The 20,365-nt window shown below is 33.4% G+C and overlaps 1 protein-coding gene across 1 annotated transcript in view; it reads right to left on the bottom strand.

Annotated features, from left to right (window-relative positions):
• The window catches only part of LOC140052208 (ubiquitin carboxyl-terminal hydrolase 24-like), a 45,099-nt gene that overhangs the window by 7,416 nt on the left and 17,318 nt on the right, over window positions 1–20,365 (bottom strand). Inside the window, exons 17-46 of the mRNA XM_072097662.1 lie at window positions 19,582–19,748; window positions 19,040–19,217; window positions 18,584–18,682; window positions 18,104–18,220; window positions 17,645–17,778; window positions 17,454–17,538; window positions 16,892–17,014; window positions 16,046–16,239; window positions 14,951–15,179; window positions 14,410–14,563; window positions 13,579–13,734; window positions 12,040–12,271; window positions 11,873–11,934; window positions 11,057–11,245; window positions 10,119–10,230; window positions 9,568–9,712; window positions 9,010–9,129; window positions 8,486–8,707; window positions 8,211–8,293; window positions 7,944–8,082; window positions 7,344–7,463; window positions 6,502–6,719; window positions 4,908–5,047; window positions 4,358–4,514; window positions 3,483–3,705; window positions 2,967–3,070; window positions 2,599–2,712; window positions 1,866–2,094; window positions 1,096–1,182; window positions 633–744 (exon numbers count right to left, since the gene is read on the bottom strand). Coding sequence (XP_071953763.1) covers window positions 633–744; window positions 1,096–1,182; window positions 1,866–2,094; window positions 2,599–2,712; window positions 2,967–3,070; window positions 3,483–3,705; window positions 4,358–4,514; window positions 4,908–5,047; window positions 6,502–6,719; window positions 7,344–7,463; window positions 7,944–8,082; window positions 8,211–8,293; window positions 8,486–8,707; window positions 9,010–9,129; window positions 9,568–9,712; window positions 10,119–10,230; window positions 11,057–11,245; window positions 11,873–11,934; window positions 12,040–12,271; window positions 13,579–13,734; window positions 14,410–14,563; window positions 14,951–15,179; window positions 16,046–16,239; window positions 16,892–17,014; window positions 17,454–17,538; window positions 17,645–17,778; window positions 18,104–18,220; window positions 18,584–18,682; window positions 19,040–19,217; window positions 19,582–19,748 — 4,444 coding nt within the window. The remainder of the gene's footprint in view (window positions 1–632; window positions 745–1,095; window positions 1,183–1,865; window positions 2,095–2,598; window positions 2,713–2,966; window positions 3,071–3,482; window positions 3,706–4,357; window positions 4,515–4,907; window positions 5,048–6,501; window positions 6,720–7,343; window positions 7,464–7,943; window positions 8,083–8,210; window positions 8,294–8,485; window positions 8,708–9,009; window positions 9,130–9,567; window positions 9,713–10,118; window positions 10,231–11,056; window positions 11,246–11,872; window positions 11,935–12,039; window positions 12,272–13,578; window positions 13,735–14,409; window positions 14,564–14,950; window positions 15,180–16,045; window positions 16,240–16,891; window positions 17,015–17,453; window positions 17,539–17,644; window positions 17,779–18,103; window positions 18,221–18,583; window positions 18,683–19,039; window positions 19,218–19,581; window positions 19,749–20,365) is intronic.

Here is a 20,365-nt window from a genome sequence, read left to right as displayed (position 1 = left end):
CCCGGCATGGTATTTCTAGATCCGGCCACGGCGGTACACAACTAGAAGGTTGCGCAGTTTATACGGTGACGTTATGTAATCGCTGAGACGTCAAATTACTGCAATTTTTTGTTTTTTTTTAGTATTTATCCTTAAAATTTTAGAAAGTGACATAGCCTATTGTGTGCGGCCCATCAATAAACATCAGTGTGCCAAATGTGAGCACGTACCGTTCAGTGGTTTTGGAGGAGATACGTAAAATAATCGAAAACTTTAGTAGCATTAATATATAGATAGATGGAATGATAATTATGGATGATGCAATCTGGGAAATTTCAGTCTTAGTGAAAAACTAAAAATGTATCCAAATATTATAAACACACATTAGTAAAGTTGGCTATTATTAATTTATAATAAACTAATTTTGTATATATATATATAATAATAAGAAATAAACCATTTATATTGTACTATTAAGGTCCACTTTGTCAAATGTGCATTTTTCTTACATAAAACAAAAGAAATTAAAAAAGTTTTCTAATTTATTTTGTTTTATGTAAGAAAAATGTAAGTATATCTATTCATCGTCTATTGTTATCACTTAGTGTGTAGCAGTTTTTTATATACATATAATTTTACTTTACTCTACATACCGACTGTTCTGAATTGGGAAACATCACAATGCAGCACCATGCTTGCTAACGTTGTATGCAGTGAGCCAAAATCTCTTGTATGCGATGACGTCCACCGTCGACTGTTTAGGTCCTGTTTACACAAACAAAACAAATTAAAAACATACTCATCATCAGAATGACTTAAGTGTCTAAGTTTGTACTCCACCACTACCATCAGTATAAAAGTGATAGAATTACACAAAATAAGATAGATATACTTTATTTATCCCACTCAGGACAATAATAAGGATGTTTCGATTTGCAACGACCAACCTAGTCAATCAATCGAGTCATTGGTCGTCGCCTAAACCTAGAAACCATCAACCTGTGAGGAGCAAGGACACACTTCCCAATGACCCAATGAACTAACCATAGTTTGGTCGTCACAAATCGGTGATTCCCTAATAAAAAACAGGACTTTACAAATAAAATGACCTCTGACCTGAGTAAGTGTTGGTGTACCAATAAGAAAAGTGATGAGTCTACAATAAGCACCTCTTTGAAATAGATGAACACAGCAGTTAACATTCTGTAAAAACAAAACATTATTAAATTGAATACACATAAATTAATATGTAGCTTAAAAATTTAAACATTTAAATTATAAAATCATTTAATGTTAAAAGGAGAATAAGACATAAGAACTTTATTATCTCCAACAATCTGAAGAAATTACAAAGTGCTTGCAAGCAAACATACATTCTATTCTATACAAAAACAGAGCGCCTAACAATACTTAGTAATTAATTAAAAAGAAAAGTTTTAAGTTGACGTCTAAATATGTGTCGAAATCACTTCTCTCAAATCGACAGGTAGCGTGTTCCAGATCCGCGGATCGGTGACAGAAAGGGCATTGTCACCAGCTTTCCGATTAGATCGTGAAACGAAAAGTCGGGTGGGATCATTAGAGGAGGGAAGTCGGCACCTGTAATTAAATGAAAGCTGGTCACGGTTAAACTTCATTAAATCAAAAATGTACAAAAGGAACAACAGAGTAAATACATTTATAAACCAAAACAATAACTTTGTACAAAATTCTTTTTTTTTTATATGAAGCCAATGGAGATCTTTCAATAAACCATCCGAGCGCTGATCCCATCCACATGCAAAGCCTTGTTCTGCAATCGCTGTAATCACCAAGCAAGAGCGAGTTAGCATAGTCAAGGCGGGACATTACATATAAATAAGAAAATATTAATTATGAAAACTTACTGCATTTAAGTACATGCTAAGAAGCCAGAAGTACTGAGAACTATTGCGACAGTAGCTAGCAATGTCTTTATCAAGTAGAGTTAGAAGATGTTCTATTAGACCATCAAGTTCCGGGATGGATGACATCATGCTACTGGAGTTATTCTTGATAAAGTACCTCAATGCTGCTTCTAACATGTTTGTGAAAGACAATCTTACTTCGGAAGATGGGCATTCTAATAGATATTGCCTAAAATTAAATATAGAAAATGCAAACAATATACAGCTTGTGTCATAATTATTATCTTGTTGTATGTATACAATTCTGTGTTAAATTAGAAATATCATTTCATAAATTAATACTGTAGTATATATGCATTTCCAACATTCAATTATATCATGGTAGAACCTCTCCTTTGGGACATGTCTATCCATCATAGGTGCACTCTTATTCAGGGTATACCCCTACACAGGCAACACTTCTACATGAAATGAACAAGGCTAATATACTGTAGTTTATGGTATTATTAACATTACAGCCAACCCCTATTCAGGGGACACCTATATACATCTGGTTGAGTCCTCAAGATGACATCTTAATGAGAGTTCTATTGTATAATTCTGTGAGGGCAACCCAGCTTCATTTCTCTCTTAAATGTCTTAATAGTTCAATAGGTTGGTCTGTTGTTCAGTTATTTGTAAGATTTATTGGTCTGTACGAGAAAGAAAGCTTTAAAGCTGTGAATACACCTACCTAAGATACGGTCTTCCAACATCTGAGTTGAGATGCTTAACATACCAAGCACAGCTGTCAGGACTATTACGAAGCAGAACCTCTACACATCGCTCCCATTCTTCTTGATCATTTCTGTAAAAGTAAAGAAAATGCAATCAATCAAATTCTGTCTTCTGCTTAATAATCTTTAGAGAACTGGTTCACAAAATAGCCCCTGTATCAGGAGGATTACCACCTATCAGATAGGACAGTGAATAATTTACAATTAAATTGGTAATCCTTGGCCACGTGTGCCTAAAAACATAAAACTAAATTTGAGACTAACACTTGTTGTATTGTTCGTGTCCTTAGCCAAGAGATATGGGAATAACTGTATATCTACTAACCTGAAAGACTTTTTGGTCTTGAAATAAGTGTTGAGCAGAAAGTTAGTGATCAACTCTATACTTGTCTCAGCCATCGTACTGTAATCTTTCAGGTATATATGACTCTTTAGAGAAAAAAAAACACAATTAATCAATAATATGTCAAGGTCACCGCAGTATAGTCAAAGAATAGTGTATTTTCACATTGTCTCATTTAGGCGGGTATATACAGTGGAACATATGTATATATTTATATATATAATATTGTGACATATACATAGTCCAATGAGCAAATTTGTTGTTGTGAGGATATTTATTTTATTTATTTATTTCACACTGTAAAACAATCCTTGGACAAATGTGTTCAAATTTGTCTAATGACTACATTATGGATTAGAGAAGGACAGAACATCTTATTTGCTATAGTTAATTTGACTTACAAACATTTGCATATTTTTGGCTAGATACTACTGTACCACCTTTACGTCTTTTAATGCAAATTGCAAAATTGAGCCATAAAATATATGCACAACTTACACTGTTGCAAGAAACAAGTGAGCGAATAAAGTTAAAATAGTCGGCATTGAATATGTCTCTATTGCGCATGTACTGAAGGTTGTCATCTAATATAAACCGCTGTATCGTTGGTGACATCTTCTCTACAAAGATCCCACGTTTTTCACCCTTTTGTACAAGGGCTGAAAGCTCATTCAGTTCATCCGAACTATGCATTGGAGACAGCTCTGGAGATGAATTCACACTGGAAGATGTAAAGTAAAATATATTTTATGTATAATAGTTAGTTACTTATTATTTGTTATTTTTAAAGCTCCTTTCCAAATTGCAAACACTTTGTCCTGGCAAACTGCCAATGGGATGCTATTTCATATAGGACCATGAATAGAAAACACACTGTCACCAAAAACAGTCTTAAGCTCTGTTCACAATATCAAACATTATGTGACAAAAAATGAGATGCTCCCATATTTTATTTTATATTATATATATCACTACTATATTTGGGCATATCACTACTATATTTGGGCATATCACTACTATATTTGGGCACATCACACTTTTTTGTCAATCTAGTTTGATAGTGTAGACAGAGCTTATTTGACAGGGACAGAAAGGTGTATATTGTCCACGTATGATGTAAGGCCTGAATGATGAGGCTTGTGCAAGTTAATGATTTCTTGCATTTATTTCAGGTATTAAGAAGTAAGTATAGTTTATATATCTTGTTATCTTAAAGGAGTTAAAAAATTACCCTTTCAAAATAAAATTCAAAATCAGACTTTACATTTTCTTTTCCTTATTATGTTTCATTATTTCATTATGTTTTTGTTAAAATGTGGGGTGCAAATATTTTTATAGAAAGAAAAATATATAATCCTTAAAAATTAACGTACACTTGAATGTCGCCCTCACTGTCATGTTTAAGTAGCGCAGCTCTTGGTACTGTCGCACGTGGTAGTGTAGCCTCTGGTGTTTTAGTCCCTTCTATCTTCTCGTAGAACAGCATATATCCACTCCAATAGCGTAATCTTGTATCTGAATATGATGTTCCTGTAACAAGCAAACCACATAGGGGTTGGCCATAGTGTTAACATACATTGCCCCTCATTAGTTCATGGGGAAAGGGTTCCCTTGATAGTAAGTACAACTATTGCTATGAGAAAACCATTAGCCTAAGTTTGATAAAAGGTTATTAGACTGACAAGCTCATTAAACTGCTTGCAAAATATCAACTCCCACTCCTCATTAAGGAGGCAAAGGCTTTAGCACTCTTAGAGGGCCCTCCAACACTGGGTTGTTTCATTGGGCTGCTCATATTCTGGACCCCTTAAGTTTAGGGGTCCCTAGGTTTAGCCAGTGAGTGCTCATAGCCGTTATATCACTGCCTATAGTTTAAACTGTAACCATGTGAATGATTATTATCATATTAGAATACACACATACCATGATCATAGAATTTAGGTTTATATGTACCACCAAAGCACTCAGCCTCAATTGTGTTATCTGTCATTTCAAATTCTTCTACAACTGTATCGTTGAATTTAAACCATTTGCCTTTGCTTGTATTGTTCATGGATGTTCCCCTGTCAAAATATAAAAAAAAAACATTACAAGATACACAACACCTACAACAACAATTTATCCTCATCACCAAAATCAACATTTCCAAATATCATACTTAAAATTAATAATGTCTTATTTTGATATGTTAACACTTTGACTGCCAAACACGAAGACCTTCGTTTTTGGAAACACAACGCTTGACTGCCAAACACGAAGATCTTCGTGTTTCGCGTTTTTTTACGAAATCCGGTAGATAGGTTAATTATTGGTATATACTATAAATATGAACACTATATTCGGTCTGGACCGTCAATATTTTACAATTTGAAAGTAACTAATCTGGTTACAAACGACTGTCAAAATGGTACCTGTTGAAATAAGAAACACCGCGCATCACAGTAGCGCGTAGAGCGATGGCTTGGCGCATTGTGTATCGGTCGCGCGCTAGCTATGCCGCCGAAGCATTACAAAGGTTTTTGTGGATTGACATGTTTGTTTGTTATCTGAATAAAAATAATGGAGTCATTTTCAATATGAAGTCTTTAATTTTATTATTGTATGTATACCCTAATTGTTTTGGTGTTTTACTGAAAGTGACCGAGTTTCACGCAACAAACTTGTTTTGAAATGGTATGGATATTATCATCAGTTTACTATCTAGGCTAGTAGTACTAGGCTAGCCTATGCCTAGTCGTAAAACGGTTCCGGACCAACTTTAGGCCTGGTTAACTAGGCCTGGTGTCTTTACTATGTGGATTTTGGCGAAACATTGATGTAAGATTTATGATTTATAAAATGTAATACATTTTTCGATAGTGATAACTTGTTTTTATAGGCCTATCGGTGCTGTGTAAGTAACTTTTTCGTTGTTTGTTGATCTCACCGGGCGATATTTTCATATTGTGATGTCTTGCACAAAATCGTGAATATCTCGACTTTCTTGCGCGAAACTACGAAAAACTAAAAAAGTGGGTTACTTTCATTTTACTATTACGATTTACATATTGCGATTTAAAAATCGTTCTTGGTACCACTGTAAAGCTAAAATCTTTATGATTATTTTAGTCTAAATTACATATAAATCAGATCACATACATGGTTTCAATCAGCTTTAATAAAAACATCGAATTGGGCTAAAAACGCTGGCGGTGGCAGTTACTAACTGGAAAAACCTCTGGCAGTCAAAGTGTTAAGAGAAAGATACAGTAAAACCCCTACTAAGGGGACATATACAGGAGTTAAAGAAAATGTACCCTTAAGCTCTGTCTACCCTATCAAACTTAATGTGACAAAATAATGTGACGTGCCCATATATGGACATGATTATGTCATACCACTACCATATTTGGGTATGTCACTATCATATTTGCACATCACACTATTTTTGTCATATATTGCCCCTCATTTATTTCACATGAAAGTGTGGCCATACTGTTATGTATAATCAAATTTAGTAATAATAACATCAACACACCATCTATCTCGTATAAATGAGTAATAATGACCAGCATTTGCTTGACCACTGTGGACCAGAACGCCAACCAATTGGTAGAGTTCATCCAGTTTAGTCTGTGTGCATTTTGTTTTTAAGTTTTCTGTTGGAGTTCCCCCACCATCGTGCTGTTCAGTACTGCTTTCTCGTCGACTCATACCCTCTGATGTGTATGGCTCCATATCAAGTACCCATGGAAACTGTAAACAAATAAAAACAGACTTTTTAGACGAAAAAATAAATATCAATGTCTATCATTACTGTATAATATAAAATGCATACTATATATACCCTAAATGCATTTCAAGTAATCTTCCCAATTGAAAAGTTGACAACGGTAAGCAACACCTAGCCACCCATGTGGAGAAAAGTCGACACTCAGACATAGGGTAAGATATACAGATATTTCAAGGGGTAAATTTGCTTGCGAAATATGGAAACCATGCAATTTTGAAAATATTTCATAAATATCATTTAAAAACAGTTTAATTTTTTAAATTTGTTGTCATCATGATTGCATAGTAAGTACATAAAACCCACTAATTGATGTGCGAGGAATTTTAGAGGGAAATTTGACCATGCGATGTGAAAGTAGGCCAATGCATACAGCGATAGAAATAATTCGCCTGCAGAAAATGTTCTTAGCCTTGAAGAATGGATTGACATATAGGGTAAAAATAGTTTATAATTTCACATAAGAATATGGTTTTTACAATCATATTTGCTTAGATAAATGCATGTATATTTATTTATAAATGAACATTTGTATATTTCGTGTTTATTAGTGATTTTAATTGGAATAAACAATTCAAACATAAATCTACCTTAAAATGATCATCAAATTTGAGAGCTCTTCCAGCTTCCCAATCGTAGCCAAATCTCTTAAGATGAATTAGCAACACAGGTGGCAACGTCTTGATGCATGTTCTCTTAATTGTATTGCGCTAAAATAAACAATGCATCAATATTTTGTCAATGTTTATTTCCAAGCACTTTCATGATTAACTTAATTAAAAATTGCAAGTGGGAAAAGGTTGTTATATATATTTTTCTTCTTTAGAGTGTATAGATTTTGATCCAGAATAGTTAATTATCATTTTTTATATTGTATTCTTCAATTTCATTGGTTAATTAGCCATTTGGAATTAGCCTTAACGTAAAGTGATATCTAGTGGTGATAACTAACGCACTCTAATGCACGTTCAGCTTTCTATAAACATTTAAAAAATGTTTGCCACACAGAGTTGACCGATTGTGGTAAAAAATCAACTTGTCATGCACGCCGTCTATAACTGTTCTACTTCACGTTCAAAGTTGGAGCACTGCCTTTTTAAATGTCCTAGTATTCGTCAATGATTTATTATGGATAAATTGAATAAGAGTAGCAGTAGGTGGCGTGTTGTAATATCTATATATTTGTTTACCTTTTCATTGCACTTTTCACAAAGATATGCATTATCTCCTTCCAACATTTCACCACGCACAAACTGCTCCAAAGAAGCGTCTAGATTTTGACTTTTCACGGTGAGGTTCAAAGCAAAGAACTCTTCCTCACGCTCGTACCTAAAACAACATTCCAGTTTGTGGTTCAGTAAGAAATAGTTCATATGCGATTCTTCTTTATTCTTATTAATTCATGTTTTATTGATTCTTCATTCATTGTAAACAGCTACAAGATATTATTAGCTCACCTGTGAGGGCAGTCTTGACATATCTTTTGGTCTGTGAAGACTCCTTGGAACTTGCTTTTAAAGATTTGTTTTTTGCCGTTAGCCTAAAATTCAAATAAATAACCGGGGTCAAGACTTATTTAAATTCATTTGAAGAGTGAAAAATAAAAAACGAAATAAAAGATTTGGTTTTTGGTTCTTACTAAAAACTTTTGTCCATTCATTATCTTCTAATTCTCTCCAACCTCCAACCCCCACCCCAAAAAAAACACTAACATCAGGTAAATAAAACTAACCTTTAGAAATTCATCAATTTGATCTGTTAAATCAGTGAAAAATTCAAACGCATCCTGTTGTTCCCTAATATTGACCGGCTCACCCCACAATTTGAATACCCGCCAAAACCGTTCTGGTTCGTAAAACTGTAATTTACTCTCCATCAGATGACCAAAGATCATCTGTAGTTGATAGAATACTGTGTCGTCATCATCATCATTGTCATGGCAACCAAGAATTTCCTGAAAATAAATGAATGTAATGATGTTGCAATACGAAAAGAACTAAATGTCACTCTGAAACGAATTTGTATTATGTTGGGTTCATAATATATATCTTATTTGGAAACTTGTTAAGAGGTAAAGTTAGCAATACATACTTGTTATGTTTATTATTATGTAGTTTTCTTGCTGTGTACTTTTTCCGTCTTAGGTTTTAATGTTTTCTTAAGTATTATCTTTAAGCATTTTACTTTAGTATACTGTTTAATAATTAATTGTAACATCAATCAATATATGTTACAGGAAATATAGAAATACTTTACCTCTCGTATTCCTGGAATCATATACAGCTGCTGAATTACAGAATTCATGTAACAAGTAGCACCGCCGTTTTTCAACCCAACATATTTACTAGGTGACCTGCCATCAACCGGTGGGGATAACTAAAAAAAAAGCAAGTTCTAAAGATTCAAATGTTACATTCAAGAGTAGGAATAGTGTGTAATAGTAGTGTGTACAACAGCAACATAGTGTCTGTGCTAACTTGATTTGATCTATCATAAGCCAACGACTTTCCCACTGACAAAAGATATGAATGGTCACCGAGTGATATGTTTGCATAGACACCTAGAGCCATTGTTGTTGAATCTTAGTGTTTTTCATACTGTATGCAATGTAAACAATGTAAACAACTCATTTCATGTATATCACATGTAAACATGACATTAACATACATCTTATCTTAACAGTGTTAAGCCTCTCAAAATTCACTTGATTTTTACTCTTTATAGCACTGTGATGTAGCAGTTTAAGAGCGTTTTATAAATGCTCAGCAATATTATTATTATTATTATTATTATTATTAAAAAGTTGAAACTTACATCCCATTGCATTTGTACAGATGCTGAAGGCTGGTGATGCATTAATGATAAATGCTGAGCTACTTGACTAAGGTTATCTGAACAATTATCACATAATGTTACAAGGAGATCATAAGCAGCTGACTTGGCTGTGTTACATGCTAACCTAAAATAACAAATAACAATACAGTTAATGACATCACACCACAAAAATCACACTTAAAAAGCCAACAATATACTATTATATATCATATCTTAAGGATATATTGTACCTCTGAAAAAGTAATTTTTTAACATTTTTATTGTTGAATATGCCATTTTAATGTCACATAATAGTTATTCACTTTGACCAAAAGTTGGATCGAAAAAAAAAAAAATGTTTCTGAAAAAAAAAAAACTTTAAAAATTTAAAGCATAACATAGTCAAATTGACTTTGAGTTAATGGGTTTTTGGTAGAATTTAACAGTTTCTTTTGTCTTTTTATAAGTTTTTTTCATGTTTTTGGGGGATATACATATTGCAAAAATACAAGAAATAGATAATGATTTGGTAAATTGAAGTCAATACTTACTTTGGGTTGAGGTTTAGGTTTGATGTGACCCTGGAGTTGTTGGCATTGGCGAGTATAATCCGTGAAGCTGGGAACAAATACTCATTTAACATACTGCCAATTAGCTGTTTACCTACAATGAAAATAACACATTTTATATAGGATGACCCTATATTCAGGGTAGGATATTATTTTGATTTGCAGTATTTCATCTTTATACTTGGTGACCTCTTCAGTACAAGACTGGTACTTGTATAGTAGCACATCTCTCTCTCTCTCTCTCTCTCTCTCAGTGCCATATCATGAGACTTTGGCGATCATGTTGTGCCACAATTCTCTGTCTATTGCCATGTTCAGCAACTCCACTTCTTTGGTATTTTCGCCTCTATTCCGAATCCATTCAGCTATGCTGGCCAACCAAGTGACTCTTTTTCTCCCCCTACTCCTTCGTCCTTCTATTTTCCCAGTTAATGCCAAGTTCTCCAGACCTCCCTTCCTCAACACATGTCCTATGAATTTCATCTGTCTAATCCTAATATCCTTCAGTAGTTTCCTGCACACTCCAGCTCTTGTCAATACATCTACTATTTTCAAATAGTTCTTAATTTTGCACATGTGCAATGTATGTGCATGGGACCATTTAATTCCCATCTGCAGAAAGAGGCAATGTCATACAACTATCTGTATCTAGGTATGCATTGTAATCATTTTGCTGATATACTTGCTAAAACAAACATAATTTAGTGTAACACAAGGCTTAAACAAAACTGGGCACATATATGTTTATGTTTTGTTTTTTTTTATGTATTTTTTCAAGACTGTATGTTGGCTGATCTCTACTAAATCTTGTGACTAAATCATGATAAGTTTGTGACGTTAGTACATTTACAATATTTTATTAAAATGTTGTTTTATTATTCTTTATATCATGTTGCCATGGATATTTTTTGTATATTTACCAATTTGTTTTTTGTCGATGTCCTCACAAGTAAGAAGATTCTTCATTAGGAGTAGATGACCTGTGATGATTTGATTTTCAACCTCTACAGCACTCTCCTCACAAGCACCAGATTCAAAGTTACTAAGCCATTCAATCTCATCCTCCAACATTGACCTTGGATTCACACCTAGGATAGTTTGTTCTTCCACTGAAATTCAATCGTAACCAAAGTTAAGCAATATTGGGCCTGGTTGCATTCTGGATGGGAGTTCTGGAATTGCAACGGGTGCTGTATATATCAGAGAATGATGGTGTAATGATAATATCGGGCTAGCATGTGATAGGCATGGGTTAGAGCCTATCTGTACCATACTAACTGTATCCTTAGGCAAGATGCTTAAAGGCCAATTTACACGGTAACGGTATGTAGAAAAACCACATAACTTGTCCCATGCAGAATGTGTATCTACAGTATCCAAAGCGGAAACCGCTTGTACGCTAAATGGTAAAGGGTCATAAGGAATAACAGATTCTATAATTTTATTACCTTACTGCCTGCTCGTCAGTGTAAATTGGCCTTTACGACCTAAGAACTTTATATTAATTCATATGTATATGTATATGGGGTGTGCTTTCTAAAAACAATTTTGGAAGATTCTAGGTCCAAACGCTGAACAAGACACAATGTACATTACATGTAGGTCTTAGCAAATAGAAAACTCTTATACAATAATATAGTCTGACCAAATTAATTAATTTTTTTTTTCCCAATATTTTAATTTTGTTATATGGTGCTGGGAGTTTAACCAAGTCTCTTGTGAGGATATTTACATACCTGTTAATCTTTCAAACAATAGACATCGTAGATTAAAATATTGTTTGCATTGACTTAGCAATCTGAGATAGAAAATAGACAGAAAACCTAATAGTATCAGTAATTCACTCAATATGTAAAGTCTTTAGTTTAGTAGTCTATAATTTAGAGTCAAGGCCTATGCCTACCTTAAATTTGAAGATCTGGTATATGTACTGGTGAGCCACAGGGGAACGTGTGCCTTGATGAACACTTGGATTAGGAAGAGCTTAGGCTGGAGTAGATGTGGGCTATCCTGGATACGTGTGGTAGCTAACGCATACAGCTGTTCCATAGCTGCCGTCCGTACATCTGGATGAGCAGACGCTAACAAGATTTCAATGATGAAGTCATTGACAGATGGAAGACTGTAGAAAGAATCTAGATAACAAAAAGAAGCTTGTTTGAAAATATTAAAATAGAATTTTTCATTTCATTTTATTAATCTATTCATCCAAAGAGAAAATATTAAAAATATAGAATAAAATACATTAAAAGATTAAAAGCTTCATCAACAAAAAGCTAAAAGCTTGTACGTGGTTGATGACCTAACAACTAAACAACCATAAAACAGTCAATACAATAATATAAATATAGGTAAAAAATACAACAAAATATGTATTAAAAAATGTTGACATTATTCTACTGCAGTTAAACTACATTTTTTAAAAACTGCAATAATATATTTTAGTTTTTTTCAATCTAGAAATTGATGACGCATAATTAAATAATAGTATGTATGATTACCCATAAAACGCTTGCTTTATAATTGCATATGAGGCATGGCATCACAAAATGGGGCAGTTTCGGAAATAATTATTTTTTTAGATTTTGATATATTCATAATCTATATTTTAATAAGCTTTAAAATGAGGCGTTGTTTATTAAAATTGGTTTATTCTATGAAGAGTTATTAATGAAAACATATGAGTTACTTTCTAGCTGAGGAAATATATCACTGTGTGGTACATAATATTATATTTTTTTTAATTTTTTAAAAATATATGGATAAAAATACTGATTAAATTCCTAAATATTCCTCATATACAGGTTAAAAAGTAAATAAAATATATTTACTGCAGTAACTGCAGTAGAATCATTTTGAAATGGTATCAAAATTAAACTTCAAACTCAAACCAACAAATACCAGTTACAAGTACTACTATTTTTTTAAGGCAGGTATTTAATCAAAGAACAGTAAAACATATTATGAAGACACATTAAGCAAAAGGCTGTAAGTGTGAACCTCCAAAAAAGATATATAAACATTTTGATAAATTACTTATGATGCGTTTATTCATTTATTTCAACAATATTTTATGAGGGTGGTCCATCAAGCTGAAGTTGATCATTAAGCGTGGTTCCCACTAGCGACGCAACACAAGGACGTAACGCAACGCAAGTGAATTGACCAATCACAAGCGATGGCTTATTCGCTTGTGATTGCTAACTTCTATAACTTCGCTTGTCATTGGTTAAAACGTTTGCGTTGCGTTTACGTCCTTGCGTTACGTTCTAGTGGGAACCAAGCTTAGGGGACCATCAGTATAATAACATTTGACAGGACAATAATAAGAACATATAATCAGTTGACAACAATTAAAAATAAAATTAAAATAAGTAGAATTTATAATCAACAAACAAAATAAAATAATGAATATATTGAAAAAAAAGGTAAAGGTACTTACTGAGAAGTTGACTACGAAGTTGAAGGCAAGCGACAAGGAGTTCAAGAGCGTCACGGGCAATCATTGCATCACCAGCAGACACCTTTGACTTCAACAAGCAGACACCAGACTGCAGATGCTGCACATCACTTTCACTGGAGGAGCTAGTCGCACTTCCTAAACAAATCAATAATTCAAACATAAATCAACACAACACACAAAAGCATGGCTAGATGCCCCCTGAAAAAAATAATTATTAAGAAATTTGTTGTTGAATATTTTATTTTAATGTCACATAATAGTTATCAACTTTGATCAAAAATTGTATCGAAAACAATTTATTTACGTGAAAAACTGTAATTTAATGCAGCCAATGAAATTGGGTTTTTGGTTTAATTTAACCAATTATTTTGTCATTTCATAAGTGAAAACATTTTTGTTTTTGCTTTTTTCTACCGAAGTGATTAACTTTATTTACAACAAAATAACCCATTCAAAGTCTGATTTAATTAATCTTCATTTTTTATGTTTTTGGGGGACAATACATCTTTAATTCTTTAAATAAAAAAATATTATCTGTCATTATATTAGTGCACATCTCTCTTTACGAATAATGTTACGAACAATCTTTTTTGTTTGGTCTTGTATTTTTTTTTCTAGGAACAATATATCTAGTTATATTCCCTTTCAATGTTTATTGCATCTGTACTTATATGCATCGAAAAAAATAAATGTCTTAAATATGAAATAATAATAATATGAATGAAAGAGCAAGAAACAGAACAACATGGTCAAATTAAACTGTAATAAACCCTGCTGAAATACTTTTGATTAAGAAACAATTTATTTTACCTGTGCTACTTTGGCGACTTCTTCTGCCAATGCTGTAGGAAAGACCATGGTTAGATTGATTGGAGCTTGCTAAGTATAGCCTCCCAGCAGCCGCTGCCCAAGACACTCGCATAAATTGTGAAATCATAGAAGTATACTCTGCTGAACTCATAGTCTGTAACACAAGAGGCTAGCTGATTAATCTAAGATAAATTGTATCATGTTTGTTTAGTTGGTAGAAATAGCATTATGAATGTTGATTTGATTCATTTGATGCAAAACATAAACATTCATATAACTCGGAGATGGATGGCCAGCTCAATAGCTTGCTTCCATTTGTTATAATGGAAGAACATAAAAAAGTAATTAGATTTGGGGTTGGTTTGTACATATCCAGGTACTGTTCAGTTGTCATTTTTATTATTGTTAGCAATAAAAAATTAACATTTGTAATGTGATTTTTAGTAAATTTTGCTTGTAGAACGCACCTTCATATCAAAGTGTGCCACTTTTACAAAAGTGTATATTCAAATAAATTATTATTATAATATATTAGTATCACCTGAATGACTGAAATTGCAACCTCAGTACCGTCTTTGCCAGTGAAGTCACCCCCAGCACTTCCAAAACTGTTCATCCGATTCCAAAGTCCTGACTTCCGAGGGGATGAGGAGCTAATATTTGAGCTGGAGAAACAAGAGCTATCCAGCGTTGCCTCTTGCTGACTGGACGATAATATCGAAAGGTCATTCTCTATTAAGGCTGTCGTCGTTTGACCACATAAGACAAACCTAAAATCAAAAGTTTGTAACAATAATAGTGTATTCAAGATGTATTGTCCCACAAAAACATGACAAATGAAGATTAATTAAATCAAACTTTGAATAGGTTATTTTGTAGTTTTAATAAAGTTAATCTCTTTGGTAAAAAAAAATGAAAAAATAAAGTTTTCTCATTTAAAATGATAAAATAAATCGTCAAATTCAACTAAAAACCCATTGGCTGGCAGTCAATATGACTATTTTTTGCTTTAAATTACAGTTTTTCAAGTAAATACATTTTTTTCCAATTCAATTTTTGTTCAAAGTGGATAACTATTATGAGACATTAAAATGGCGTTAATTCAACAAAAAAATGTTAAAAATTATTTTTTCAGGGGGACAATACATCTTAAAATTTCTTTTTATAAGTTATATCCAAATAGTATACAAAAACAACAAACATGACATAAGAACTGTACTTAATAATATCACATATATGTGTAAATCTTATGCAATTTACAAACACAAGGAATATTGTTACTTATACTCAGCATATTAAAAACACTTTTTTTTTTCCATAAAGGAATCCAAATGAAAGGATATATATTTCATGTGACCAGGATTGCCAAGATAGTGAATGAATTTGCTTATCCTTGGTAATTTGCCTAAATATATCAAACAAAACAATGATGAAGGGCTAGTGTTGCCTGCAAGCTTTGCTAATTTTTCTGGCCGTTTTACTTTATCGTTTTGATTTAGCTTTTTGCTTATTTTATTTTGTACTTCCATTGAGATCCAGCCACTGATACCCAGAGCATTGTCATTTTTGCAGTAATTTGCCTTTGGATTTAAACAAAACAATAAGATAATATAAACAAAATGGGAGAAATACTTACCTTGCAAGTTGAATACAGATAGAATAGCATCCTCTTCTTGTCTCCTCATCAGCATCAGATGGAATAGCATCCTTCTGCAGTATGTTCACAATTAAACTCAATCCACCAGCATTGAGAAAAGCTTCACGGAATCTTCTTGTTGATTGGATACCATTATCTTCATGATTGGCCGGCATCAGACAAGCATTAAGTACCTATCAAGTCAAAGTGATTGTGATTTTGTGAAGTCTTAACAAGTTTTGTATGAGGATTTGAATCTAACAAAGATGGGTGTTGAAATGTTAAAGTTGGTTGGGAACAACATTAAAAAGTTAAGTAATTTTGGGCCTGGTTGCGTTTCTGGACGGAAGACCATCTCGTTGGGTTCTGTAAATACCGGAGAGTAATGGTTTAATGATAATATTGGACAAGCATGTGATAGGCATGGGTTAAAGCCTATCTGTACTATACTGATTGCATCTTTAGGCAAGATGCTTTACTCTGATTGCCTTGTCCTTCTGATGGGATGTAAAGGCGTTGGTTCTGTTTACTTGGTACACTATAAAGAAAAACGAGTAGGGAATCGTCTCACGGTGTGATAATCTGGTGGGCGCTGCACTGCTGGATGCGGTGGGTCCGTGGAGGACCTAATTTGAATTTCCCCAGTTTCCAGTTATGCTTGAGGACCAGAAAAAATACACATTTACTTTCAGGTACTCGGTTTCTTGAAAGATTTGTGGGTGTTCCTATCCAACCACCTCCGCTTAGCACAATTATATCTATGACCTAGATCTGAAACCAATCTTTTCACAAAAGTATATTTCAGATACATAGTCAAACTAAAAATAATGTAACAAATAAAAATACCTCTAAGTTATAAAGCACCCTAAACGCAGACATTGATGACTGTGAAGAAGTTGTGAATAAATCTTGCAGCACTTGACGGTGGGCTTTAACTGGTGATCCTTCCAAGCTTTCAGCATCTTCATTCTATAAACATAAAGAATGTTAACAACAATCTGTTAATTAATGTCACTCGATTTCTTGCTAAGCCTATAGGCTAGGCCCACCTTATTTTAAATTATAAACTGGGACTTTGCCCAGGGATATGCTTCTATATGCAAAGGTGATCATAAAGTCGGAGTTGAATTATACCCGAGGTGGGATTTTAACAGAGGTGGGACTATACTCGAGGAACTATGGTATGTTGACTTTACATAACATGATAAATCCAGAAAAATCAGGTACATTTAATTTGTTACGTGTACTCTTATTCACTATTTTTGTTTGGATGAATTTTGTACAAATTATAGTACTCTTTATGATTTGGTCACATCTCTCAATAGTTTACTTGTTTTGACTTATGGCATGGATTTTCCATTGAGGAAGTATTAAAGATTACTACAGAAACAGCAGATACTATACTTACATTGCGACATATGTTATCTAAAGCTTCTACGACTGATGGATCGGTGGGTATAAGACGAAGGAGATTGCGCACTCTTTCCGTAATTCTGAAATAAAAGTCACATATCATTAAACAAAAAATATAGCATAAAACTAATTATTTTAATTAATTTTTGTACATAAGGCTGTAAAATGAAACTTTGGAATTCTTACCTTGGTTCATCTAAATCTGCTAACTGATAGAGCATCTCAAATACTTGACCACCAGTTGCCATGACAACACCAGGTAACGATCTTTCCAGCTCCATTGCATAAGCTGTTCGTGGTTGGAAGCTGATATTAATTTGCTACAAATATAATTAAAAGTATTTATATAACTTCTTGCATTGTTATTGTGCTGCAAGTTTTTGTGTATTTATGACTGATTTTTAGATTGTTATTGTTGATGTTTTTAGATATATCTTAATGTGCTACTCGGTAAGTGGGTAACATTGGCCTTTTAGCCATAGATATTTAGTTCCCTTCTGTGTTTCCTGCCAATTATTTATTGTTGTGTTTATGGCAATAAAGAATAAGAACCACCAAATATTTTATCTATTGAACAGGACAATTGTAAATTTCTGTCACCCCAAATAATAGTATTCCTTGCCGAGTCTGTAAGCTTACACTTACCTCATCATTACGTGTATTGTACTGAATACTAGATACCATAGTCTGCTTAACTGTCAGTGACTGCTCTTCTTCAAATGATAACTGGCGAAGTAATTTCTGATCTTTACTTGGAAGAAGCTTCAATAGAAACATATATGATTATCAAACAAGAAGCATATGGGTCCGCACACAAGCTGATTTCCGAATGCAATCAATCAACATCGTCGTATGGCAAACATTCTAAAAAATGTTTACATAGCTGAATGTGCATACGAGCGTGTTAATTATCATCATTAGATATTACTTTTTTGCTTAGATGGAGCTAATTCTAAATGACATGTGATGCGTAATTGACCAATCACAATAATGAGATAATTTCATTGTTGACGGTCTTATTTTCTACATTCATTCTACTAAACATTCAATATTTGATGGTAATATTATCATTAATCACTCTATACACAAAGAAACCAAAATAATAAAAATACAATAAATAAATACCATGGCATCATTGGCAGCAATCTGTACATTATCTGTGTTGGTTTTTAAGCGTATAGCAATCTTTGTCCGAACATTCCTTAAACTTTCATTTGAATGTCCCTAGATAGAAATATGAAGTTTGACAAAAAAATTGTGATGTGCCTAAATATGGTAGTGATATTCCTAAATATGGTAGTGATATGACATCATCATGTCCATATAAGGGCACATCACATTTCACATAAAGTTTGATAGTGTAAACAAGGCTTAAGGTAGCAGAAGTAACAAATATGAAATATTGAAAACATTTGCAAATAACCATACAATTAATTTGTATCATGGTACAAAAGAAAAATTCAATAAGAATAAGAGAAACATATTTCCTTAACACTTGTGTGGTTCAAATTAATAAAAATTAGAAAAACTTTAAGAGGTTGTTCACACTACTCTATGATACTCTCATGTCCAATAACTTACAACTAGTGTAAACTCATGTTTAGGAATATCACATGACACATGCATCGTGATTGGATGACCTTGGTAGGATGCCTCATGAGGCAGAATCGTCCTCGTACACGTATGTTGATCCTCTACCGTTGTTACGTAAGTCTCTGCCAACTGTAAAAGCCTCTCGATTGTCAATAAACGAGCATACCTACGAAAGTTTAATTTAAATTAATATACAGGTTGTAAAATGTTATTTCTATGTTTTTATTCTGGAACTTGCAGTATAAATTCTTACAATGCCTCTTATATCACCCAATTATCTGTACTGTACCTAGATTTCTCCAGTATTATAGGAATATCTAGGAACACAGCATCAAATGTTTCACATGTATCTAGTATACAAACCAGAACCTAATCCTTAACCTAACCTTACATGATACAGGCACCACATGTGATACAAATGAGATGATACCAAATATTCTTATTATACTGGACAAACATTGGAGTAAGTGGAGATATAGCACTGAGAACTGGTACTTAAATCTTTGATTATTCAAATATTGAAGACTCACCTGGATGGACTTGGTAGTGAGGCTACATCAGGTAGTGTGGCTGCCGTGAGTGCCTTGTTGGCTTTGGAAATGGCAAAAGCTATGGCTGATCCTCCTAGAGTGACAGTTGCATCTTCAAGCCGATTGTAACATTCCGCTATGAACCTCTTGTGAACGCTAATTGTATCCTAAAACAAAATTAAATGAAATAATATTTTAATATTTTAAACTATTATATATACTGAAATAGTTTGATCTCATTTCATTATCTACTGTATCTTATTATGATCTTTATTTGTATAGTTAGGTTTGTGCTACATCATGTTTTCCCAAAAGTAATTAAATTATGGTTGAGGATGTCTTGACGTTGCGGTTGTTATGCTACAACCGTCTTCTGGAGACCAACCATAACTACAATTGGCACAGGTTCAAGACACTTCTCAACCATTGTTCTGGTGGTAGAACAAGTCTTCTCGGGTAAGGACTTAGAGTTGGAGGTACAGTGTACACATCTGGCTTGTGTGCATTCTAAAGAACCCAGTACATCTTTCAGAAGAGGATACTCGGGTGTACTGGTCCATGCAGACCTGTCGTTGTCGACAGACGAAAGGGCCAGTGGCAGAATTCAACACGAAAGGACCCTTACAGGAGAAGAAATTTGTGGTGTGTGCACACCTGTGTGCAATTCAGCCCAGTAGGCTGCAAGTCGCAAGTTATTTTCCCATTTTCATTTTAATGCATGGCAAATCTTTATTTGTATTTTGTTATTTTTTGTAACTAATGTGTATGTCTTATGCCATTTTTG

This window comes from Antedon mediterranea, chromosome 6, assembly GCF_964355755.1.
Source record: "Antedon mediterranea chromosome 6, ecAntMedi1.1, whole genome shotgun sequence".
Taxonomy (NCBI): Eukaryota; Metazoa; Echinodermata; class Crinoidea; order Comatulida; family Antedonidae; genus Antedon; species Antedon mediterranea.
The sequence above is the reverse complement of the archived record's forward strand: the minus strand, read 5'-3'. Positions and strand labels throughout refer to the sequence as shown.